Source organism: Meriones unguiculatus, chromosome 4 (genome assembly GCF_030254825.1).
Source record: "Meriones unguiculatus strain TT.TT164.6M chromosome 4, Bangor_MerUng_6.1, whole genome shotgun sequence".
In the NCBI taxonomy this organism is placed as follows: domain Eukaryota; kingdom Metazoa; phylum Chordata; class Mammalia; order Rodentia; family Muridae; genus Meriones; species Meriones unguiculatus.
In genome coordinates, this window is record NC_083352.1 from 105,416,439 (window position 1) to 105,440,536 (window position 24,098).

The window sequence follows — 24,098 nt, forward strand, 5'->3', positions numbered from 1 at the left end:
AACATCACAAATGTGCTCTGGTGAAACGCCGCCAGGCTCAGCCACCTCCAAAGAAAAGAGTATCAACATTTCACAAACCCGCCAAACGCAAAATGTCCCGCCGCCAAAGCCCGTGCATGCGCAGTACGCCGCCAGCCAGCCGGCCACGGCGCTATCCAGCTCTGCGCAGGCCCACTTGAGCGCTCACGAAGGCGGGGCTCGGTTGCGCCGAGCGCGAGGGGCGGGGCCTGGTTGCGCTGCGCCGAGAAGGCGGGATCTGACTGCCCCGAGGGGCGGGGCCTAACCCGGCTTGGCTGGGCCGCGGGAAGGCACTTCCGGGCGTGCTCGCGCCAGACCCGACGGCGCCTGCGCGCTGCCAGGCTTGCCGGCTGGGACGGGGCGGGGCCGGTGAAGTTCTGTGCCTCACCGTCCCCGGACAGTGCGGGACACCGGGCAGGCGGCTGGCAGTATGAAGATCTGGACTTCGGAGCACGTCTTTGAGTGAGTGTGGGTGAGGCGACCGCCTCCAGCGCCCTCGGGGAGCTTCCTGGCGTCGGGAGTGGCACGACAAACGGGGCTGAGCCCTGGACCCGGGGACCTCCAAGGTCACGACCCCAACCCCAACTAGGGCCTCTGTGACCCTGGGCCTGCTCCAAGCCCCCAGCCCTCCCGCCACTGACAGAAGACAGGAGCTGGCCGTCGAGCCTGACCCGGAAGTGACTCCAGGGGTCGCAGAGCACTAGGCCCGACGGCCTCGTGGCTGTTTGGGGTGTCTTGAGCTCCAACGGCTTCATGGTGTTCTGGAGTAGCCTGACGGAACCCCGACGGGCTCATGGTGGCCTGAAGTGCCCTGACTGTTACCCTACCGCTTTATAGTGTCCTGAGGTATTCTGACTGAACCCCAAAGGCATCATGGTGGTCTAGGATGTCCAGGGGTGTTCAGACTGAGGCCACCCCAGGTTATAGACTCCCCACGGACATCCAGGAAGCCGGCCACCCAGGTGGAATTGCTGCCTGATGATCTCAGTTCATGCTACCATGATGCCAAACCTTCCAGACAGTCAACCTGGGAGCAGATCTTGAGATCTTGGAAACCAGGACCTGTTCTTCCAGATAATTTGTGACCTTGGTTTCTTATTCCTACGAGCCATGGCAGCAGACCAAATAGCAAGTGCCTGCCATCACATCCAGTCACACCTTTATGGTTCTTTGAACTTGTAATGGAAAACAAGACCAGAGTCAGTGGGGCATTGGGAATTATACCACCCAGGTTCACATTGCCATACACAAGAACCACAGGCCTTTCTACCGAAATAACTGGTCAACTCCTTGTTCTAGCATTCCTTCCTGACTGACTCATTGTTCTCTCTTATAAAATGTCAGCTTGTCATAATTATTGTTGAGTTACATGTGAAACCACTTCCAGATGATCTGAGCTCTTTTACTTATTTTGCCTTTGTTGCCATGCTCTTTTAATAGTATAGCTTTGTAGTGTGTTTTAATCTGGGTATGCCAATTGTAAGAGCTGTTACAGAAGGCAAGTTTAAAAGAAGTTGTGAACATTTTACCTGGTGGATCAGATGCATCTGAGCATCTGCTGTGCCCTAGAAAGGACAGAGTACTAGGGCTAGAAGGGAACCTCAACACTTCTAACCCTTCTAGGACAGTGGGGCTGTAGTCCTCAGAATGCTCTTTAACCAAGTCACATTCTTTGATCGTTTGTTTTAGACCAAGGGATTCTGGATGCCAGTCATCTTCTAGATTTGAATGCTTTGGAATTATTGACAACAAGCCCTGTTCTCAGAACTTGTTCCCCCCTTTTGGTCCACAACTGTCTTCCCTCATCCTGTCTCCTCTCTCACTCCCTGTCCTTGGACCCATCTCTTCCCTTTCCTATCAGTGTGTGCGTGTGTGCGCGTTCAATGAAATTTGGTCATTGGCCTTCCTGTCTTACTCTTCATCCATGATCTTAATCTTTTTTTTTTTTTTTTTTTTGGTCACAGTCTTCTAAAACTAGATGAAAGCTCCAGGGCCTATCTCCTACAGGATAGATACACAAATAAATGCAGTCCGTGCCCTGGGAGGAGCCCTGGCACTGCCTTCTCAACAGATAGGCCGAGTCACTCAATCAAGGCCCCAGCTTATAACACCAGGATCTGATCTCAAGCCAGGATGGTGCTACATGCCTGAGACAGGAAAATTGCCATGAACTTCGGGCTAGCCTAAATGTACAAAGATAAAGTGTATGCTGGCCAGCCAGGACTGCATACTAAGGCAGAGTCTCGGAAAACAGAATGACAAAAATGGAAGTGCATTGAGCTTCTCACTTGGCCTCCTGAATTGCAGTCCTGATGTCTCACTTCCATTTTCATGGTTCCATCTTGAGAATGTTGCTTTCTCAAGCAGAATCCTAGATCATTCTTCATCTAACCCATCTTGGATATTTCTGGGCACTCCCTTCTCAAGAAGCCCTGATTAACCAGTCAGTACCAAGGCTGGTTGGTCTATCTGTAGTCTGACCCTACTCCTTTCTATACTAGTTATCTGTGTCTTTGCTTTCTGGAGATGGATTTCAAGCTCTGCCATGGACACAAACCACAGTGCTATTCTTTATCTAGAAGCAGAGCAGGTGGGCATTAATCTTTCAATTTTTTGAAAGCACCCAGACTGACAACAACACCTTGTAAGCAAAAGAAAAAAAAAAAAAAACTCAACCCCATTAATTTTCCAGAACCATAGACGACCACTGACACGGTTTTTAATATTTTCATTTAGGCTGAAATATCATATAAATGAGCCTTAATTTGAATTTAATCTCAAGCCCTATTCACAGTCAGTGCAGGTATGTAAGCAGAAGCTTCATAAATCTGAACAGCCCCTAAATGGCAGTGATATAGGCCAAGGCCTCTTATTGTCACCAAGGCAACTATCTAAAATGAGAATCAGCCGAGGCCCTCCTTGGTCCATCATCCAGTCAGGAAGCATGGTTAGCTGCCTTCCATACGCTTATCTCTTCCCCCTCCCTTCTGAAAATTAATAAACGGCCCAGGGCCGCTGTGCCTTATTGTTGTTTTCCCTATCTCTGCTCTCCAGGCCAACTGGAAAACATCACTGTTGACCTAGCTCAAACCTCACCAAGGGCACACACCATGACCACTTGTGTTCCAGCAATTAGTTTTAGCTGCATTAACATAGCTATATGAAAAAGACCTTGGCAGACATAGAGCACCAAATTGGAGCTGAGAGACCCTGGCCACGGCTGACTGACCTGTCCAGTCTCATTCCTGTAAATGAGAACACTGTTAACTGAGAGAGGTGGCAGCAGTTATCTGGGACTTTGTAAAGAGCAGTGCCTAAGACACACTATGCACTCAGCTGCTGGGCACTCAAAACATGACTCCAGAATACTGAGCATATGCCATGTCTCAGAAGTGGCCAGAAAATCCAAGATGGGTTGGATGAAGAGTGACAATTTGCTCCCAAAGAAGCAGGTGTGGGCGTGGCTCATTTGAATCAGTATTCATTTGGCATTTTTCAAGAAAGTAAAGAAGCTGCAAGTTCTCAGCCACCAGAGTGATGGACAGGTGCTCATGCTAAGAGAGATCATTAGGGCCTCAGCATTTCCTGAGTGACCTTTGCAGAACAGATGCCAGACTTAGAAGAAAACAGTGGATAATGGCCAAAGGAACTAGTGTTATTTATCATATCGATAAGAAGATGCTTAATTGAAAATAGATATCGTGGTCTTTCCTAATTCTTATCATAGTGCCTGGAGTTCTTATATCTATAGAATTAGTCAGACACAAGAATAAGTGGTATGCTGGCATTTCCCCACTTGTTTCGATGACATCATTTTTGAGTGCATTTCATGGAAGTGGATAATGGTAGAAGACTGAGGAAGGACTGTCACCGCAGTCATGCTTTGGTAAGGTGCTTTGCTTCATAGGCATCAGATGGGTCATACAATCTGTTCTGGAGAACATTGAAGTCTGTGCACATTTAAAAGTCATCATCACTCACTCGTCAAAAGCTATTTCCCCACATAATCTCATTGCCCTCAAACAGCACAATTTGCTGTGCTGTAAGAATGGCTTACCGTACTGCAGTTTTACATGTTTAGTTTTTGGTTTTGTCTGCAGCCACCCATGGGAAACGGTTACTACAGCTGCAATGCAGAAATACCCAAACCCCATGAACCCGAGTGTGGTTGGTGTTGATGTGCTGGACAGACATGTCGATCACTCTGGAAAGCTGCACAGCCACAGACTGCTCAGCACAGAGTGGGGCCTGCCTTCCATCGTGAAGTCTGTAAGTGTGCCCTGCCTGGGAAGTGAGCTAGAGTGTTCTGCCATGTTTCCATTCAGATCCCTCGAGTGATTTTCGCATAGGTTGAAATTACATTCTACTAAAGGAGTTAGGGGCGGGGGATGAGTTAACAATGCTATTCAGTCTTCCTAAAGGCTGTAGGACGATGGTTCTGGAGAAAGTGTTACATCCTGTCCTCCTTTGGTTTGAGCCTGAAGCCTCTATTGTAACGGGGTGACATTGAGCTCTTTTAGGTTGTACACATTAAATGACAGGAATTCTGGCTTGCTTTTTTCACATGTAGGCCACATGTAGGTCCACTACATTTAAGTAGTTGTGTTTCTATGACAAGTGACCGAGCTTTAGTGACTGAGAACCAACAAGAAACTAGAATGCCAGTTGGTGGTAATACAGCCGAAACGGTGCTTAGACCAAGGTTTCTGCGTTGTGTCTCTCTGGAAGAGGTTCGTCAGTTCAGAACAGGAAGGAGCCTGCTTTCTGCCACAGCAGAGGAGGGTGGGCTTGGGACACACCTAGGGAGGGGAACTGGCTATGGATGTATTACCCTCTTCAGCTGTGAGGCCTGCCTTTTTATCTAGATAATGGGGTATGGGGCTCCTCCTTGGGCTGGTTGAGACAGTGGCTGGTCTGGTCAGTGCTGAACTCTGATAGACATGCTTCCCCAGGTCTTCTGACATCCAGATGTCCATCTCCTGCCCCTGCCATACTTTGGCAAGTATAACATCCCAGCCTCAGTGAGCTGGTTACTGATTCCCTCTGGGGAAGGTTCTCAAGTAGAGCACACGGCAATCTTGAATTCTTCTGTATTTGAACTGGAACTGATAGGTTTCAGTTCAACTTAATTAACACATTTGAACCTTGAAGTGAAAGATTGACATGCTTGCCTGGAGCTCTCTGATTACTAACTATAGTATTGCCCATAGCTTATTGGTGCAGCAAGAACGAAAACATATGTGCAAGAGCATTCTGTAGTCGACCCAGTAAAAAGGACAATGGAGCTCAAGTCCACTAACGTGAGTCCTGCCTGCTTTGTTTTACTTCTTAACTCTTTGGCCTCAAATTTCTTTTCTTACAAGTGGAACATGCATGAGTATACAAGCTGTTGAAAGGCAGTACCCAAAAGGTAGTACCTGGCTGGGCATAGTAGCATATGCCTGTAATACCAGCTGAGGCAGGAAGACCACAAATTGAAAGCCAGTACAAAGCAGTGAACTACAGATTGCAGTCCAGGCTGCTTGGAGCAGAAGAGGCTTTCTTTCTCTTTTCTTCTCTTTTTTTATTTTTTTCTTTTTTCTTTCTCTTTTCAAAGTTGGGAGTGCGGTAAAGCACATGTCCAGCATGTTCATGTCCCAAAGTCCAATCCCCTAGCACCACAAAGTCAAAAATCAATAAATATGAAAAAAAGGGGGAAGGTGCTGCATGCCTGGGTCTGATGCTCACCTTGTGCAGCCTCCTCACCGAATGGCCCTGTCTCCTTAGGCCACCACTCAGTACAGCGAGCTCAGCATCCTGCACAAGGGTGGTAAACATTTCCTAAGTTCTTAACATTCAGAGTGTTTGGGAGGGGCAGTGTCAGGAAACCATGTGAGGGGGATCAGAAGACAGCTTGCTGTGGGTGTCCGTTCTCTCCTTCCACCTGGGGTTGTAGGAATAGAACTCAGGTTGGCAGGTTTAAAGGAAACACCTTCCTTTACTGGCAGAGCCACCTCCCTGCCCAAACAAAAGTTGGATGAGATTTAAATTTCACCTTTTAAATTTAAATTATAGTTACCCAGTAATGCCAAGATGGTTTATTTGTTTATTTATTTGTTTGTTTGTTTGTTTGTTTGTTTATTATGGATGCAATGTCTATCTGCATGTACACCTGCATGCCAGAAGAAAGCACCAGATATCATCATAGACGGCCATGAGCCACCATGTAGTTGCTGGGAACTGAACTCAGCACCTCTGGAAGAGCAGCCAGTGCTCTTAACCTCTGAGCCATCTCTCCAGCCCCAAGATGGTTTATTTTTCTTTTCTTTTTTTTTTTAATTTTTTATTTAACTTTTATTAATTACACTTTATTCATTTTGTATCCCCCCATAAGCCTCTCCCACCTCCCCTCCTGGTCCCACCCTCCCCCCCCCCCACTTCTGCATGCATGCCCCTCCCCAAGTCCCACTGAAGATGGTTTATTTTTAAGATTTTTGTTTTGTGTGTTTAGCAAATAAGATTTGGGGCTGTGTGTTGGTTTTGGAAATCTTTCTAATCTTGTTTTCCAAAATGGCTTGACTTTTTCTCCACCCTGTAGATCTCATTTACAAATTTGGTCTCAGTAGACGAGAGGCTCACATACAAGCCACATCCCCAGGACCCAGAGAAGTAAGTAAAGCCAGGTGGTGACCTGACTCGGTAAGGCATGTAGCCTTTCTTGGTGGGTTGCTCTCTGCAAATCAAATATGAGTCATCTGAAGCTGTGGGTTCTTTTGCCAGAACTGTGCTGACACAGGAGGCCATCATCACTGTAAAAGGGGTCAGCCTCAGCAGCTACCTTGAAGGACTCATGGCAAGCACCATATCTTCCAATGCTAACAAAGTAAGTGGGTGGCTCACCATCTCAGTACTCACCACCCAGGTTCAGTGCCTGTAAAGGCTTGTGCTGAATGCACCTGTCCCCTGAGCAACTGGGCTGCTCTGTAAGAAGAGGCAGAGCATTGGGCAGTGATGTGTGTAGGTTGTAGAGTTCCAGCACAGCTCTATTCACACCCAGCTTTGATAGCAGCCTTGGGGCCTTTCTACTCCTCAACATCATCCATGAAGTGAGAGAACATGAGCCATGCAGCGCAGCCCAGGTCCCATTGCAGACATGCTTGGATGATGAACAGCTGTGTGTGTCTGCTAAAAGTGCTGTTCTTTGGCAATATTTTGAGATGCTCACCAGTTTTAGATACTTTTACTTCTGATTACCACTATGAAATTATTGGATGCATATGCCACATAGGTGTCTTGTATATAAAATAGTGAATTTTTCCCATGCCTCCCTGACTTGTTACTCCATTGAGAAACACCCCCTTGTTAAAACTTTCCCCTTGTAAGTTAGGGGGAAAGATGCCTGACACATTGTTTCTTTAACGTGTTTCATCAGCTCATTCCGGTTAGGCATACTCCAGATAATACAGGCAGCAAAACAGATGTGCTCTGCCCTCACAAGGCTCAGGAAGGCAGCATCAAACACATTCTGCTAGGAAAGGAAAAGTAAAGGCAGGCATGAGTATTTACTGAGTGCTTGGTAATTGGATGTTTTTGCCAGATGTCAAGAGGGAAGGAGTTGGTGCAAGCGGGGGGGGGGGGGGCTGCACGTGCAAAGGCCCTCCAACAGGAAGCATGAAGTGCTCCATCGTTCCTGAAGGAACTAAGGAACTGTAGAGCCTCAAGAAGGAAAAGGGTGAATGAGAGTGGGGGGGTCAAGGACCAGATTCTGGAGGTGTGTACACGATTGATTTACGGTGTTGGTACAAAAAGAAAAGGGGCTTGACCACTTTAATCATTCCGTCAACGAGACATCCTGCCACTCACTTGTACATTCTTCTGAGAACATCTGCATACAAAATAAATGGTTTCTGGACCAAGCCAACTGCTCAAGGCACTTGGTATTTGGTAAATAATAACTGAAAAGAAAAAGAAAGCAAGGACAAGAGAGCTGTCTCTAGGGTTTAGTTAGCCTGTAACACCGCTCCTTATTTGTGGTTGCCTTTTGCTCTTGGTAACAAGAAATGCATTGTACTTTTTAAGGGCCGAGAAGCAATGGAATGGGTGATACATAAACTGAACGCTGAGATTGAAGAGTTGACAGCATCAGCAAGAGGAAGCATAAGGACACCAATGGCAGCGGCGGCGGCATTAGTAGAAAAATGACAATGGAAATTGGTGTGCAGCAACAGGGCCCCCAGGACTCTTCAAGCTGACATCATATTTATTTGATATTTAAAAGATACAACTATTTTAAGTAGATTTTATTTTTTTTTTTAAATGAGCTGGGGGGAAAGCTATGACTTTTGCTCAAAACAAAAGATTCAGAGCTTCTAAATCAAAGGGATCATCTGAGGTTGAAGGGCTTACGAAGACTGACCGGGAAAGTCTTGTGTTTATTCAAACAATTAACGGGCTTGTTTGTTGCTGTTTCCTAAGTACTTAGAAGAAATTGGTGTTGATCTGGAGTCTTAGGTAGAATCTTAAAGCTCCAGATACTGGAACACTACCTGGCTGTGGACCAACCAGAACAGAGCCCAGCCGCCCTCACATCCACACAGTTTCCTGCTGCTGTAAAACAGAACTGCCTGTGTGAGGAGCTCATTTTTCAAAGAGAAATTGTATAATTTCAAATGACATTAATTTGTATAAAATAACCTGCCTGCTGGAAACCAGTGCTTGGATTTGTTACTTGAATGATATTTTTGGAGTGAAAATTAGCACTAAGGTAATATATGGCTCCAGCAAAAATAGCATTTTATTGTATTAACGGTACTGTATTGATTGGCCAAATTTTGTGAGTTAGTAAAGGCATTCCCTTCCTTGAATTTGTACTTTGTGATTTTGCATGCTGTACTGTGGGCTGGTTGTGTTAACTGAAAAAATAAAGTCGTTACGTGAGTGTCACATCACTCCTAAACAGCACTGAAACCAAAGAGCAGCTGTTCACATCCTGCAGCATTTCGTACCTACTTCTAGTTGCCACATGTCAGACTCACGGTTTGGTCATTGCTAAGGCATGATATGTCAGGTTTTTTAAATATAATTACTTTTTGAGGTAATTACGACCACAAAACATCTTTTTTTTTCTTTTACATGAAGAGCTGTCCAGCTCAAATGTTGCCTAGACGGATCTCCTAGGAGATTGCAGTGGTTGCAAAGAAAGCAGGAAGATTGTCAATCACTATATGGTGTTTCCTTTCACGCACATAGTACTGTCTGGTAACTGAGGACTGCCTTTTGCCTTTATGGAATGGGGCTGCTAGTTGGGTTTTCCTGGAGAGGCCAGTTAGTATGCACACAAAATTTTAAGTTCCTGCTTTAAAGGTCGCTCAGTTGAACAGTTATAAAATCAGGTTGTTTTGTTTTTCCCTAAGGAGATACTTTTGACAAGTGGAATAATAGTCCAGCCAAACAAACACTACTAAATACTGATGGGCAAAGTGTCTGGTGTGGTTTTCAGGAATCACACCTGCTCCATTCTCACTTTGCAATGTGGTTCCGTCCTAAATGGCTACTTAAGTACAAAAGTCCCACCTGCTCCGTGGAACCCTGAGCAAGGAAAGTTCCTGTTGGGACTTTAGCTGTCTCTCAGACCACGGGTTCAAGGAGGCTCCGCCCTCTGCCCACAGCACCTGGGAAGTTGAGCAGGACACAGCTGCCTCTCTTTCCCAGGTTTCCTTGCGACCGCGGTTTCCGGGAGCGGCTCGGCCAATGGACAGGAGAGACCAGCGCTCCTATTGGCTCCCGACTGCAGCAAGGGCGGGGTTAGGCAGTGACTGGCAGGTCCGCTTATTCCACCCCTTCCGCTACTCAGGGCTGACCTTCCTGTGGCCGGGCGGGGCTGAGGAGACCCTGAAGTGATCAAAAGTTCTTTCCGACAGGCTCCCTCCGCTCGAGACACCATGGTGGCATACTGGCGACAGGCTGGACTCAGGTACGCTCGGGAGGCGTTGGGGAGGCCCGGCCAGCCACAAGGCCACCCGCCAAGATGGCGTCACCGTGGACAAGGCATGCCGCGGGGTCATGGGGTCACGGACCCCAAACAGAGGTGGCCCACTCCTCGCGGGAGGAAGCCTGCTGTACCTGCATGGTCTCTGTGAGGACCCTCGGGCTGGCCATGCTGACAACTTGCCTTTCTCATCTGTACAGAGGGAGGGGCGCACAAGCACATTTTCAAGTGTGACCCTAGTGACCTTTCCCAGTCGTATTGAAAGGTGAAAGCGGCCTTTTTAAACTATGGAGAGCTTCGCAAGAGCTCATGTGAGCACTCACCTGTAATGGGAGCCATAGGCTAGGTGTGATGCCTGCTTTTCTGGCACCAGGTAGTAAACCTCGTGAGCCCATTGGGTGGAGGGACACCTTCCAGAAGATCATACGGAAGGCCCTGAAGTTCCCAGTGCCCTGACAGTTCAAGCAAAGTTTTATAGAACAAAAGAATACTAGACTCACAGTAGATACCACACATTAAACTGTCTCCTATGGCTTTCAGACACCTGCATACCTCATTTTCTTCCTCCCAGCCCCTTCCAGGTCAGGTATTATTTTCATTCCGTTGTTTTGAGGTGAATACCGAACAGAAAGGTTAAACCCTTTGCTCCTGAGCCCCCCTATCCTCAAACAAACTCTAAAGCAGGAGAAACGAACAGCCAGCACCCTATCCCTGATATCAAAGAGTGTGAAAAGTGACAACTTTTGGGACAGTAAGGAGTTGACAGGTGAATCCATCTTCCAAACAGGAAGCTTTTGCTACAGTGGATATTCCCTGTGAACTTTTAGTTGGGTTTGGAAACCTTGGTTAGGTATTTTCATTGATACACAAGAGGCAAAAATGCAATATTTTCAGGAATGCCTTTAAATAATTGACCATAGATTAATTCAAAATAGTTTTCTTTTTAAGCATAAATGCACACACACACACACACACACACACACGAGTGTGGTGTGTGTGGGTTGTAGGAATAAGGTAATTAAAACAACTTAAATACAGAAATGAGCTGGGGAATCATTTGTGTGCAAACTGTTTACATTTTGCTCATTTTCCTACATTGTGGAATTTTTTTTAAAAAAGCCTTCATTTTAAATTAGTATGCCATGAAAAGATACACTACCAAGAATTATGATCTCCCAGCCAAGCACCAGATAGTCTGGGGGCCCCATGTCTCATTGTTTCCTTTGTATAGGTTCTTTTTGGCATCACCCAGTTTTCAATCCAATTTTACCATAGTGAGTAACCAGCTACAATTAAGAGTATGGAAGGAAAGCCAAGGTATCACACCCAATGACTCCACCGTCTCGCTGTTGGTAACCAGTCTCATATCCTCTCTCACTTTGCCAGCTACATCCGGTTCTCCCAGATCTGTGCAAAAGCGGTGAGGGATGCCCTGAAGACCGAGTTCAAAGCGAACGCTGAGAAGACCGCCGGCAGCAGCATAAAAACCGTGAAAGTGAAGAAGGAGTAGTTGGTGAGTCACAGGCTTGTATAGGAGTCACCTCTTTTTTAAGTTTTTAAGAGTTCCATAACCAAAACTCAAAACTTTAGTTTGAGCCTCTGCCTCTTGGCAGTGATGATTGAGAGTGTGCAGGTTACAGACATCCCCTGGCATGATGAAAGAGTGCCCTGTACAGCTCTGACAAGCAGAATAATTGGCACATTGATTTTCAGTGCAGTTAGCAATCCTGAGATAGAAAGCCGTCTTATTTTAATTAAACCTGGTTCATTTATCTGCACAAAATCAAATAATTGGAAGGATAAACTTCCCCTTTTGTAATTGCTATTGGAGTTATGTAACAGGTGTGGAGCATGAGAAACGCAGAACATGCTTTGCGTGTTCTTCCCCTCCCCCCCACCATAGCTGCTAGTGTCCTTCCTGAACATCCGGGGCCCACAACCAGGCAGGGTCTTCCTTCCTTGCAGGAAGGGCTGCTGACCCTGGATGAGTCCTGTTTTGCTGAATCTATCGTGCTTTCAGAGAATCTGGCTCATTTTACCTGGACAGAGGTGTTGGGCATGTAAAAGGTTGCAATCTTCTGCCATGACAAGGCAGCTGGTGAAGTCAGACTGCAGGTCTCCAGGTTGATTTGATCTCCCAGCTACTTTATTTACCTTGTTGCTTCACAGATAAGCAAGTTATCTGAGAGATGGTCCTCAGATTTCATTTGCCTTTGCTTACGAAAAGCATCAAGCCTACAGTAGCACAGCCATGACATTCACGCTCCAAAGCCCATGCTCATGAGCAGTTTGCCTGACTGAGACTTCTCATTTTGATCTTGAATTAACAAATGTCTCACTATGAACCAGGAGATGCAGTGGTTTTGAATTGAGCCCCTCTTCTGGGGTCTTTGTGTTTAATCTCAGAATTTAAACTGTAAAACCTGAATTATGTTGGGCTGTATGCTCTCCACAGTGAGCTTAGTGAGGACATCCCTTGACCTGCCTGGAGTCATACTGTGTCAGGCTTCAGCTGACTCCTATGACTTTGTCAGAGCCATAGGGTTGGCTAGGCATGTCTGCCACAGGAAGAACCCTAGCCTGTTGGCAGGGAGCAGGGGTCAGGGGTCAGAGTGCCTGAGGACAAAGCCTTTTCTGTCACAGTGAGGTGATTAACTCAAGGATGCACCCGCTGCGGGCCCAGGCGCACATCTCCACTGTGGTTTGCTGACACAGTTGTACTGCAGGGAGATGCAAGTAGGTTCTCTTGTTTATAGTGGATGTGAAGAAGATTCAGCAAGCTAGCTACTGTTACATTTTCCTTTTTCTTCCTAGGACCTGACTGAAGCATGAACTGCTGAGTCTTCAAGGCAAAGGCATGTGGGTACCCGTTACGGCAGATGGAAATCACCCTCACTTCCTGGGGACAAAACTACCCATCCTGTTGATAAATTGACTATGCCAATAAATTAGCATGGTTCACTCTCTGATGGTTTCTGTTTCTGATCTACTTTTTTTTTTACTAGAACTTTCCACATAGTAATGTATGACCATATGAACCAGGATTTCTTAAAAGGAGGGAAGGGCTTAATATCTAATGACCAGTGGACTACAGGAACCACAGCTTAAATGTATCAAAGGGAATGTTCTGTTTGTCGTGGTAGTAATTGATGACCGTTTAGCAATATCATGGAGATTGTGTTGTCCCTTGTCTGAATGGCATTAACATTAAAGCAGTGGCTCTAAGTGGTTCTGATTGGCCGTAACCCAAATGAAAACAATTAGAGCACACATTAGAGGAACAAATTGTATAATTCATCTCACCTCACACAAACTTTTGGAGAAGAGGCATTAACGATAGAATTTAACTAGACAAAATTATTTTCACCTCTTATTAATCTCTATTTTCTGGACGCATTTGGAATGAGGCAGAGCCAGTCAATACCTCGTATCCTGTTGATGGCTGAACCGCAATTAAAACCTGTGACTCCTAACGACCAGTCTAGCACAGTGATTAGAACAGTCTGATGATGGTTGAGTGGCCATTCAGTTGTTAAGTGTTTAGGAACAAAGTGGTTTTGATTTTTGTTTGGTTGGTTTTTGGTTTTGTTTTGTTTTTGGTTTTTGTTTTTTGTTTGTTTGGGGTTTTTTGGTTTTTTTTTGCCTTACTTTTGGCTGAGTAGAACCACTGCAAAGTTGACTAAACACTGTGACTTTCTGGAGAGCAGAGAGCCGACTAGAACCCTGCTCACCGTGCTGCTTCAGTCCATGTCCTTCATGAGGCTGAAGACAGACAGGAGAAAAAAGCCTTTTCCCTCAGCTCCTGAGGACAGCTTCCTACCCCCAACACACTTCACATCTGGGTTGCGCTGGATTCCCAGCACAAGGAGGGACTGCTGATTGAATGGGACAATCATGGCTCTGAAAGGTTCAAGCCCTGGTGTCTGCCTGGGCTGCTGTCCTCTCAGGAAGTTGTAGCACTTAGCTCCACACCACCTTCCCCCAGGTTAGGGTCCCAGGAAGCAGCTCCCATGAGCAGCTGGCTCAGGGCCGTGGGCCTCCTTAACACCAGGGTAACTAATAAGCAATGGGGCGTCATTATTTCCAGCCCAAGAAGTCACTGTTAGGGGAGCACTGGGACGTGGATTAAAGTACAAATAAAAGCAAACTTGACTGTCCGTCAAAGATTCTGAGACTCTACCTCTGATCTAACAAAATCACTGAGTGAACACCAGGATCAAATAGACTCAGGTCCAGCACCTCAGAGTGACACAGGACAACTTGCCACGTGATGAGGTAACCCAGCCAGACACTTGTTACTAACTAACAGAAATGCATCCTTACGTGCAAAACTAAAGCATCCAGGGAGCTTTGAAATTTCATGACTCCTGTTGATTTCAGCTATACTGTTATCACCATGGCAACCACACCCCTGAAGGGACCAGCTGGGCTTTTAGTCACTTGGTGATTGACTCTACCTGTGCCATATAAAACAGGAGGTGAGATACATCCTTGTGAGTAGTCAGGCTTCAAGAAAAGGAGTTCGTGGAGTCTGAGGAAAAAAATGACTCATTTAAAGTGGATTTTATTTGCATTTTAGTGATTATCACCCAACAAACAGAAGTCTTCACAGTATGATAAAACAGGAATTGAAGTCTGTTTCTTGCACGTATAAAATTGCCTTTTAAGGTTTCCAGTGAAAGTGTGCAGGTGAGCGTGTGCAGCTGCCTCCTGCAGAGCCCTGTGAGCATCTGAGGACGTTTTCTCCAGCCAAGAGCAGAGAGGTGCATGTCTCACTCAAGGCAGTGCTTCTCAGCCCACACCAAAGTGGAAAGTATTTAAAACACTTTTTTCAGTTATATAAACAGGAGCCCCATATCAACAACAGGGCCTGATTTCCTCTAGATATGAATGCCATCCACTTCCAGCTTTATTACTGGTGATTACAAACTGAGGCCCAAGCGAGTATCTGGTGACAGAGTACTTGACTAGCATACCCCAAGGCCCTGGGTTCCATCCCCAGCACATGGGGACCAACTAAGATGTGAGAATCCAGTTTCATGCAAATAACTCCCTTTAGAGAGGTCAAATCGAGTGCCCCTGGATAACTCCAGCAGAGCATGAAGACCCCATGCACCTCCGACCTAGGCAAACTGTGTGCTCAGTCCTGTTGGGATGTGAGATCACAACTGTGCAATGCTTAAAGCTGTGTCATCCTGCAAACCTCTATGGCAACTTCTGCAAATTAATCCGAACTATAAAAGTGCCCTAATGAGACCATGTCCTCTGTCACTAAGGAGGGCATTGTGGCATGTGGCTACGTTCCTGCATTCAAATGGTTGCTGAGCGTACCGCTGCCCTTTCCAGAGAACCAAGAGGCTGTACAGCAACTTCAGGGCTGATCACTGAGTGAAGATGAAAAGGGAATCCACAAAATGCTTTTAAGAGGAAAACCAAGGACCATCATTAATGAACAACTGGCATCTAGTTCTAATAAGAATCATAAAACACAGAAATATGTTGAAAGCCAGTTACTGGGAAACAAAGGTCTGAGGACTGGAATGCTTTGCTTTCCCTGGTCTTTTGGACGGTGGGAGCCAAGAGGAGTGATGGGGCTATTCTTGCCTCCCTTTGTCTTGTTCCAGTCAGCCTGTTGAATAGTACTTAAGGTCTACATGGTGAGATCATGGAGGCGGACTCACACTTCTGTTGGCCCTGAACCTCCCACACACTCTTCAGACACCCAGCTTTGCTGGCTTTGTGAAAAGTGGATTCTGAAGCATCCTAGCTGCCCTAGGTGTTCTGATACCACGCTGCTGAAGGATTGAAGGGGGACCATCAGCTGCAAAGGGCTCCGGGCAAACTCGCATACTTCATGCCTAGCCTACAGTTCTTAAGAAAGAAATGGTCTCACTAACAGTAAATTAACTTACTTTTTTAAAGGGAAGAAGGAAAAATGCATTGGCTATCAAGCCCTGGCTAGTAACTTCGGGCAAAGGCCTTGTTGCTACCAGCCATCACCACCACACATACCACACATATCCGCGGTTCCACCCACCCCTTGGTTGTGCCGAGGTGAGGGCAGACTCCAAGGGCTACAGGCCAGCCACAGATCTTAGGAGACACATCTGAAAGTGGCTGCGCTATAGCTTCTCCCACAGCTAATATTCTCTATCTTCTGTCTCCATTTCTGCCTCCTCCTCCCCACCCTCTTCGCTGTCCTCCAGCCCTGCTTTGGCATCTTGAAATTGTTGGTACTCAGACACCAGATCATGGATGTCACTCTCAGCTTCCCCAAATTCGCTTATGTCCATCCCTTCACTTGTGTACCAGTGCACAAAAGCTCTCCTTCTGAACATGGCTGAGAAGTGCTCAGAGACCCTGGTGAAGAGCTCTTGGATGGCTGTGTTGTTACCCAGGAAGGTAGCTGCCATGTTCAGCCCCCGAGGTGGGATGTCGCAAACAGCCACCTTGACATTGTTGGGAATCCAATCCACGAAGCAGTTGCTGTTCCTCGTCTGAATGGACAGCAGCTGTTGGTCTACTTCTTTAGTGGACATCTTACCCCGGAAGATGCAAGCCACAGTCAGGTAGCGGCCACGGCGAGGGTCACAGGCAGCCATGATGTTGCGGGCATCAAACATCTGTTGGGTGAGCTCAGCCACTGAGAGGGCTCGGTACTGCTGGCTACCCTGGGCCGTGAGTGGAGCGAAGCCAGGCATGAAGAAGTGAAGGCGAGGAAAGGGTACCATATTCACTGCCAACTTGCGCAGGTCTGCATTGAGCTGGCCGGGAAAACGCAGTGAGGTAGTGATCCCACTCATGGTCAAGGACACTAGGTGGTTGAGATCCCCGTAGGTGGGTGTCGTCAACCTCAGGGTGCGGAAGCAGATGTCATAGAGCGCCTCGTTGTCGATGCAGAAACAGGCATCGGTGTTCTCAATCAGCTGGTGGATGGACAGCACGGCATTGTAGGGCTCTACCACCGTGTCCGACACCTTGGGGGACGGCATGACGCTGAAGGAGTTTAGGATCCGGTCTGGGTACTCCTCCCTCATCTTGTTCATGAGCAAGGTGCCCAAGCCCGAGCCAGTGCCCCCACCTAGAGAGTGCACCATCTGGAAACCCTGCAGGCAGTCGCAGCTCTCGCTCTCCCTCCTCACCACGTCCATGACACTCTCGATCAGCTCTGCTCCCTCTGTGTAGTGGCCCTTGGCCCAGTTGTTACCGGCGCCCGAGTTACCTTACAACCAGGAGAAGCAAGGAAGGGGAAAAGGTAAGGTGAGCCGAGCAGCACCGGAAGGTACCCTCAGCTCTTCCTGGTAGGAGCTTCTGGGGAAACCTACCGTGAACAAAATTGTCAGGCTGAAAGAGCGCTCCTAATCTGCTGGATCGGATGCTATCCATCGTCCCGGGTTCCAGGTCCACAAGGATGGCTCGGGGCACGTACTTCTTCCCTATGCAGAGGGATAGGAACGAGTCAGCATATGGTTGCTTTTCTAAAAGTTAATGTTTCATCAAAATGTATCCTTGGGATGCTGGTCCAAAAAAAAAAAAAAAAAAAAAAAAAAAAAAAAAACATGAATATTCTAGAATGAGCAGACTTTGGCAGGTAGACATTTTAATATCTATGGTCATATCTGACCTAGCCCACCATGACATGAATTTGTAAAAACACCTTTTTAAGACTCTACTTGTTGCTCAGCGTGGTGGCGCAAGCCTTTAGTCCCACTCAATAAGCAGAAACAGAAGTAGCTCTGTGAATTTGAGGCCAGCCTGGTCTACAAAGTGAATGCAGTACAGCCATGACTACTCAGAGAAACCTTGTCTCAAAAAAAAAAAAACACAACCAAGCAAACAAACAAACAAATTTTAAAAAACAAAACAAAAAAAACCTCCACTTCTCTCATTACTGTGTGTTTGGGTCATTGTCTCACCAACAACTCCAAGAACATAAATTCTCACCCTTCCTGTAGGGAATGACCAGCTAGCACGGATGATTATAGAGGAATTTTAATTCAGAACACGGCTGCTCTGGAAAGAGATCACAGCCAAAGATCTTCTAGGTCTCTGTGTTCTGGCTGGAATACAGACATGCCTTTAATCCCAGGAGTCAGGGGCAAGCAGATCTCAGGGCCAGCCTGGTATAAAGCCATTTTCAGGTAAAGAAAAACTTAGGTCCAGGTGTGGTGGTACATGCCTTTAATCTCAGCACTCAAGAGACAGAGGCGTGACAATCTCTGAGTTCTGGTCAGTGCTGTTCAGGCGGTTCAGTTGTGTCAGTGAGCTGAGAGGCAGTGCGGTGGGGTTGAGTTTGTGGCAGTTCAGTTGGTAGGATTCAGAGGCAGCTTTTACTGGGAGAGTTTTACAGAGAGAGGTTGAAGAGAGAACAAGCTAGACACAAATGAAGACAGAACAAGCCAGAGAATGGATAGGAGCTGGAAGATTAGAACATATTGTCAAAGTTAGTATGAGGCCAAGCAAAGCAATTCAATCAGAAGCTGAGAGAAGGCAGTTTGAATCAGTCAGCTTGGAGAGGTGCTTTGAGCCAAAACAGATGAGTTGAATCAGCCAGCCAGAGTTCAGAAAGAGCTAGAAAGGGTGAGTTTATTCAGCAGTAAGTCTCAGAGGCTGAAAGCATCCTAGGCCTAGATTAGACTGTATGGAGGCTAGAAGCCTCCAGGACTAGGCTTAGGTTAGTGGAGGCAGTAAGCCTCTGAAATGACAATTAAATCAGGTGAATTAAAGTTACTTTAATAGGTGATTGCATCTCATTCTGCCCTGTATGCTGGAGTGGTCCATTTGCTATCCAGATTCTGAAGTCCTGCCTGTCTGCCAGACTGGTGTAGGGACTTTATTCTGTCAACACTTAGGTCATTTTCTCTGGCCACTCTGTCCAGATGGTAGGCCAGTGCTAACCCAACAGCCAGGCCTACCGTAGGCTTCGTTGTAGTAAACACTGATCCTCTCCAACTGAACAGCAGAAGCCCCGCAGTCACTCCCAACACAGTCGATGCCATGTTCTTCCCCAATCACCTCCCAGAACTGTAGGCAGAAAGAGGAAAATCAGTTCAGAGACCCCAAGCTACCCTCTGACCTCCACACGCATACCACGCCATCTGTGCCCTCTCTTGCATGCACTTGCACACCCACACATACATAAAAATAGATAAATGAATAGGTGGAGAAAGAAAAAAATTTAGCAAGGGCAAGATGGGGGTGCTGGTACGCTGGGGGCTGCCTGACCCTGCCCAGCATGTCCTCCTAATCCCTTCTCTTCTTGCGCCCACTAAGTGACCGTGAAGGCTGGCTCGATGCAGCTGAACTCCTGAAGCAAAGTGTCAAACACATAGAACATTAAATTGGATTTTGCTATTAAACCCGGTGCGGTACAGCTGGTCCGTTCGGGTGAGGGAACTCAAATTTCATCTTGCCTCAGTCTGAGCTGGAGAGGCGCTGATCCCAGGGAATGAAAACAAACTGAATCCTTATTTGATTTCATGAGGCTATCTCCTTTCACTTTGGGGATTTTTCTTCATGAAATTCTATAACCAGAGCCAGCCTGTACAATTGGACATATTGTGTGCTTTGACCACCTGACATAATCCCAATTCAGAATTATGTATAGCTGTCTTGAAACTGCTTGGACCATTCTATACTTCCAATCATACAGACAGTTTTTGTTTGTTTTGTTTTGTTTGAGATAGGGTCTTACTATGCAGTTCTGGCTGGCCTGGAACTTACCATGTTGACCAGGCTGGCCTCAAAATCACAGAGATCTGCCTGTCTCTGCTTCCTGAGTGCTGGGATTAAAGGAGTGTGCCATCATACCTTGATGAGTAAACCATTTTATTACGTTTTAATTCATTCATTCATTCATTTCTACATGTGTGTTTACTAATGTGTGCAAAAACAATCAATGGTAGTCAATTCTCTCTACCATGCAGGTCCTGAGGATGGAAGTCAGGTCATCAAGCACACTAAACCATCTTGCCAGCCCACAGCATTTATCAACACAGAGGAAGCTCCGGGGATGGTCTCATTAGGCCATTCAGAAAATCTCTCATAGCCAAGTGCAGTAAAAATACATTCCCTGAAGTCAAAATCTCCAAGGGTATTTTCCCAAGTCTACCCTGTAAGTGATGCCTCTACCCATCGACACTTCTAATAAGAAGGCACTGTGCTATAATGGGCTTTAAAGGGCAGAAGACTAAGTACAAGGAAGTTCTGAGATGGTGCAGATGAAATGTGTCTCAGCGTTTCATCTCAGTGTATGTAGTCACAAGTGTGTACACATGTGCCTGTCAGTACACACACACTTGCTTGCACATGCATGTGGAGGTCAGAGGTTGAGGTCCGGTGGTTTCCTCAGTCACTCTTCACCCTACTTTTAAAGACGGGGTGTTCATTGAGCCGGAGCTCAAGGATTATGATCCAGGGCTCTGCCTGGCTCTGCCTCCCCAGAGCCTGGGACTACAAACCCGTGAGCACACACCCAGCTCTCGTTGTGGGAGTTTGGGATCAAAATTCAGGTCTCCTGCTTCCATGGCAAGAGCTGTAGCAGTTAGGCCATCTCGTCAGCCTAGAATGTTTCTTAACATTCCTACAGGCCCGCCAAGAAGTCAGTGCTGGGACTCTTGCCACCAGATGGCACAATCCCTAAGGCAGCGGCGGTGGTGGCAAGGGCTGGGGATCCCCTATCCCTCTGGTCACTTCCTCCCCAGGGCCTCTCTCCACCTTATCATCTAAGGTCAGAGCAGTCTCCCTGACCCCTGCCCACCCCAATTCTCTATTGGTTAGGAAGGTCTGATTCCTGTACCGTGTAAGGGTGACTGGTGGTTTGGGGGCTGTGATATTGTTTGCCCCAGGGCTCAAAGGCCTACAGTTCAAGGCAACCCAGCACAGAGAAACGAACCTGGCAGTACCTAAGGGAAGTGTTGGACAAAGGAAATGCAATCATGCGCGGTGTTTTGTTTTGTTTTGTTTTGAGCCAAAAAGAAGAACTAAGTCTTGTCATTTTCCAGAAAATGGTGGAAACTGGAGATTATCATATTAAGAGGACTAAGCTGGTCTCCGAAAGACAAATATCACATGTTTTCTCTCATTTGTGTGTCCTGGAGTTTATATAGTCATATAAAATCATGTACGTATATACAAGATAAAAGTAGATGTGAAAGTGGCCAGAGAAGAAACAGGATAATGGGGATTTGGTGTGGAGGAACACACTCGGGATATAACATAGATCTGAATAAAAATGTAAAAGTAGACATAAAATTAGAAAAATTAGAAAGAGCCTCAGTTTTCACAGCTGCGTTCCCTACAGTAGACGGCCATTGTCAGTCCCAGAGTCAGACACTACGTGGTCCCTACACACAGCGGGGTATCACTCTACTCAAAAGGAAGGGGATCCGAACCCTGCTCCCACATGGATCCTCTCAAGGAGTCTGGAAGGGCAGCCATGTGCAGAGACCTGAAGCAGAGCGGCAGCAGTCAGGGAAGGGGTGGGAGAAAAATGGAGTCACCTCAACACAGCAGAGTTTCCATTTTATAAGTTGAAAGGTGTTTTGTCTTGATGGTGAGTTACACAATCTACTCAATGCTACTGAATTTGCATTCAAAATTACGACAAGGAAAATTTCAAACAGCATGCATTTCACCACACCCAAAAGCTTTTTGGATTTGTTTTTTTCTTTTTAAAGCTGCATAACATTTCTCTGTATAAGTGATAAATAGAATAACCTGTTTATCTATTTGTGCATCTGTAGGTATTTGGGTTTTCCCTACCTTTAAGATATGGTTTGTTTGTTTTTTTTACATTTATTTTGTGGGTAGGGGGCACACATTGTGCCATAGCACACAAGTGGAGCTCAGAATGGAGCTTGTAGGAAGTGGCTCTCTTTTTATCATATGGGTCTTGAGGATTAAACTCAAGTCATTAGGCTCTCTACCCACTGAGCCACCTTGCTGGCCCCTGCTCCCATCTTTTCTCTACTGTGAGCGAGACTACTTTTCACTATTGTTAGTGAGACATCTATGAAGAGACAAAGGTCTTTAATACTGGTGTCTTAAAACATGTAATTCTTCAGTCTAACGCTCTCCCAACTGTGTTTCGGCTAAAACACATAATTCTTACATGTGAAATTAAGTTCAAATTAGCACAGAGAGCTCTTTCCATAGGTGTTACAGTTCCATTGTTGATCTTAAAATCAGGAGTGGCGATTCTGGCTTCCAGCACCTGCCTTCCTGGCATTGCCCAGGGGAAGAAGTCAAGAGCCTCACTCAGAAGTGCAGCAGGAAGAAGAGAGTAGAGACAAAACCTCATGCATACGCTAGAATGTTGTAATATTTATCTCTGTATTTTCCTTTTTAATTTTCTGTTTCATACTAAATGTTCTTTGTAGCGTAAGCATCCCACCAACCATCGCTCTGAGAACACTGAGGAAAAGGGGGCAGAAAGAATGGAAAAGGCATCGGGTAGAGAGGCATGCTGGGAAAAGTCTTCTGGACGGGGCATGAATTTCTGGCTACCTGTACCAAATCAAGCCAAGATTCATCAGTGGTCTAGCAGACAGCACTGGCTAGACTCACTGAGTTATAAAAACATGTATGTGTTTGTGTGTGTAAGAGAGAGGAGAGGAGAGGAGAGGAGATGTGTATGCGTGTATAAAATTGTTAAAGATTTTTTTGTTTGGTTTTGTTTTTTGAGACAGGGTTTCTCTGTGTAGCACTGGCTGTCCTGGACTACTTTGTAGACCAGGTAAGCCTTGAAATGACCAAAGAATAAACGTTTTAGGTTTTTTTTTCAAGACAGTTTCTCTTGGGTGTCCTGGACTCTATTTGTAGACCAGGCTAACCTTGAACTCACAGAGATCCACCTGCCTCTGCCTCCCTCAGTGCTGGGCTTAAAGGGGTGTACCACTATGCCTGGCTTAAGAATAAAATTTTAAAAGAGCACTTTGGAGGTGGAAGACACTGCAGTGATAGAATATAAAAAAACAAACAAACAAACAAAAACCAAAAACCTTCCAGTAAGGCTCAGCAGGGGAAAGGAGCTTGCCACCAAGCTTAACGACCTGAGTTCGATCCCCCATGATGGAAAGAGAGAACCAGCTCCAGCAAGTTGCACTCTAATCATCACAAATGCATAGCAGCATGCACCCACCCTCCCAAATAAATAACACAAATTAAAAAAAAAAAAAAGCCCCACTTTGTAGACAGTTCAGGAAAGGAGCTTGCTGTCCAACCCAATGACCTGAGGGCCCACCAAATGCAGGCTGGGGCACCATGCCTACACACACACATACACACCACCACAGACATACATAGTCACACATGCAATTATAATAAACACAATTAACATTTTTAAAAAAATTCCCCCAAATCATCAGAAAACGCCTGAAACAAAATGACTGGGTTTAGATGTGGAAAGCTCATTTCCAAACTGCTAAAAGCAAAATGGCTGCTGACCCCATTTACATGTGTAATTACAGGCAAAATTAACATTAATTAGCACTCTAACTCTAATGGCTTTGCTAGAAAGGCCTTCTTTAATAAGCCTTCCAGTTAGCAGGTATTTGCAAACCTGAGAAGCCCAGCTTCCTCCCAGGAGCCTGGACATCTGTGGGTTTGGCTGCAAGCTGTGGCAAACTTCTCTGGGTTTTCCTACCTTGGATCCGATCTGGTTGCCACACTGGCCAGTCTGAATGTGCACGATTTCCCGCATCCTCTCCTTGAACCCAAGGGTCAGTTAGGTCTCAGAGTCTGGGAGAATCTGGGTCACCAGCATGAGCTGGGTGCAGTTTCTTTCATGGTCCTGGCGGGACCAGCCCATCCAGAAGTTCTCCCAATTGGCCCAAGAGCATGTCTGTCTTAGAGTCCCACCCTAGGCCTTCCCTGCTTTCCAGTCAGGGTGAGAGGGGATGTTCTCATCTCTTGAGCTGTGCTCAGTCATTTCCTAGATGAGTCGGACTGAGGCTTCCTCTGTACGGAAGGAACCTAGAGCTGGCCCCCTTTGACAGACGTGGTCTCAACAGCCTCTGGGCTACTTTGGTATCACTGACATCCATGAGTTTGGGGTGACATCCATGGCTGAATGGAGCAGCCGGAACCCACTCCAAAGGGCTTTCCCTATCCA

The 24,098-nt window shown here is 46.4% G+C and overlaps 3 protein-coding genes across 5 annotated transcripts; 2 read left to right on the forward strand and 1 right to left on the reverse strand.

Moving 5' to 3' along the window:
* The first annotated feature begins 321 nt into the window (after positions 1 to 321).
* Prelid3b (PRELI domain containing 3B) lies at positions 322 to 8,958 on the forward strand. Its single transcript, XM_021650776.2, has 6 exons — positions 322 to 480; positions 4,119 to 4,287; positions 5,229 to 5,318; positions 6,596 to 6,666; positions 6,778 to 6,880; positions 8,077 to 8,958. Exons 1-6 carry the CDS (start codon positions 449 to 451, stop codon positions 8,197 to 8,199), a joined length of 588 nt encoding a protein of 195 aa, XP_021506451.1. The 5' UTR covers positions 322 to 448; the 3' UTR covers positions 8,200 to 8,958.
* Positions 8,959 to 9,810: 852 nt separating this feature from the next.
* On the forward strand, positions 9,811 to 12,951 carry Atp5f1e (ATP synthase F1 subunit epsilon). Its single transcript, XM_021650770.2, has 3 exons — positions 9,811 to 9,970; positions 11,372 to 11,498; positions 12,800 to 12,951. The coding sequence occupies exons 1-2, from the start codon at positions 9,939 to 9,941 to the stop codon at positions 11,493 to 11,495; spliced, it is 156 nt and encodes a 51-aa protein (XP_021506445.1). The 5' UTR covers positions 9,811 to 9,938; the 3' UTR covers positions 11,496 to 11,498; positions 12,800 to 12,951.
* A 1,582-nt stretch (positions 12,952 to 14,533) lies between these two features.
* On the reverse strand, positions 14,534 to 23,786 carry Tubb1 (tubulin beta 1 class VI). 3 transcript variants are annotated; one of them, XM_021650773.2, is made up of 4 exons: positions 23,631 to 23,786; positions 18,901 to 19,009; positions 17,311 to 17,421; positions 14,534 to 17,207 (listed from the first exon to the last, which is right to left on the reverse strand). In XM_021650773.2, exons 1-4 carry the CDS (start codon positions 23,685 to 23,687, stop codon positions 16,126 to 16,128), a joined length of 1,359 nt encoding a protein of 452 aa, XP_021506448.1. In that variant the 5' UTR covers positions 23,688 to 23,786; the 3' UTR covers positions 14,534 to 16,125. The 3 variants fall into 3 exon arrangements, with proteins under 3 accessions (XP_021506448.1, XP_060238730.1, XP_060238729.1); XM_060382747.1 differs by lacking the exon at positions 18,901 to 19,009 and having other exon boundaries at positions 23,631 to 23,759; XM_060382746.1 differs by lacking the exon at positions 18,901 to 19,009 and having other exon boundaries at positions 17,311 to 17,502; positions 23,631 to 23,730.
* Positions 23,787 to 24,098: the final 312 nt, after the last annotated feature.

Coding starts and splice junctions, on each gene's coding strand:
- Prelid3b (XM_021650776.2), top strand. CDS start 449: ATGAAGATCTGGACTTCGGAGCACGTCTTTGA. Junction 4,288..5,228: donor TGCCTTCCATCGTGAAGTCT/GTAAGTGTGCCC, acceptor TATTGCCCATAG/CTTATTGGTGCAGCAAGAAC. Junction 5,319..6,595: donor TGGAGCTCAAGTCCACTAAC/GTGAGTCCTGCC, acceptor TCCACCCTGTAG/ATCTCATTTACAAATTTGGT.
- Atp5f1e (XM_021650770.2), top strand. CDS start 9,939: ATGGTGGCATACTGGCGACAGGCTGGACTCAG. Junction 9,971..11,371: donor TGGCGACAGGCTGGACTCAG/GTACGCTCGGGA, acceptor TCACTTTGCCAG/CTACATCCGGTTCTCCCAGA.
- Tubb1 (XM_021650773.2), bottom strand. CDS start 23,687: ATGCGGGAAATCGTGCACATTCAGACTGGCCAGTGTGGCAACCAGATC. Junction 19,010..23,630: donor GCAACCAGATCGGATCCAAG/GTAGGAAAACCC, acceptor TTCTGCCTACAG/TTCTGGGAGGTGATTGGGGA. Junction 17,208..17,310: donor GCCTGACAATTTTGTTCACG/GTAGGTTTCCCC, acceptor CCTGGTTGTAAG/GTAACTCGGGCGCCGGTAAC.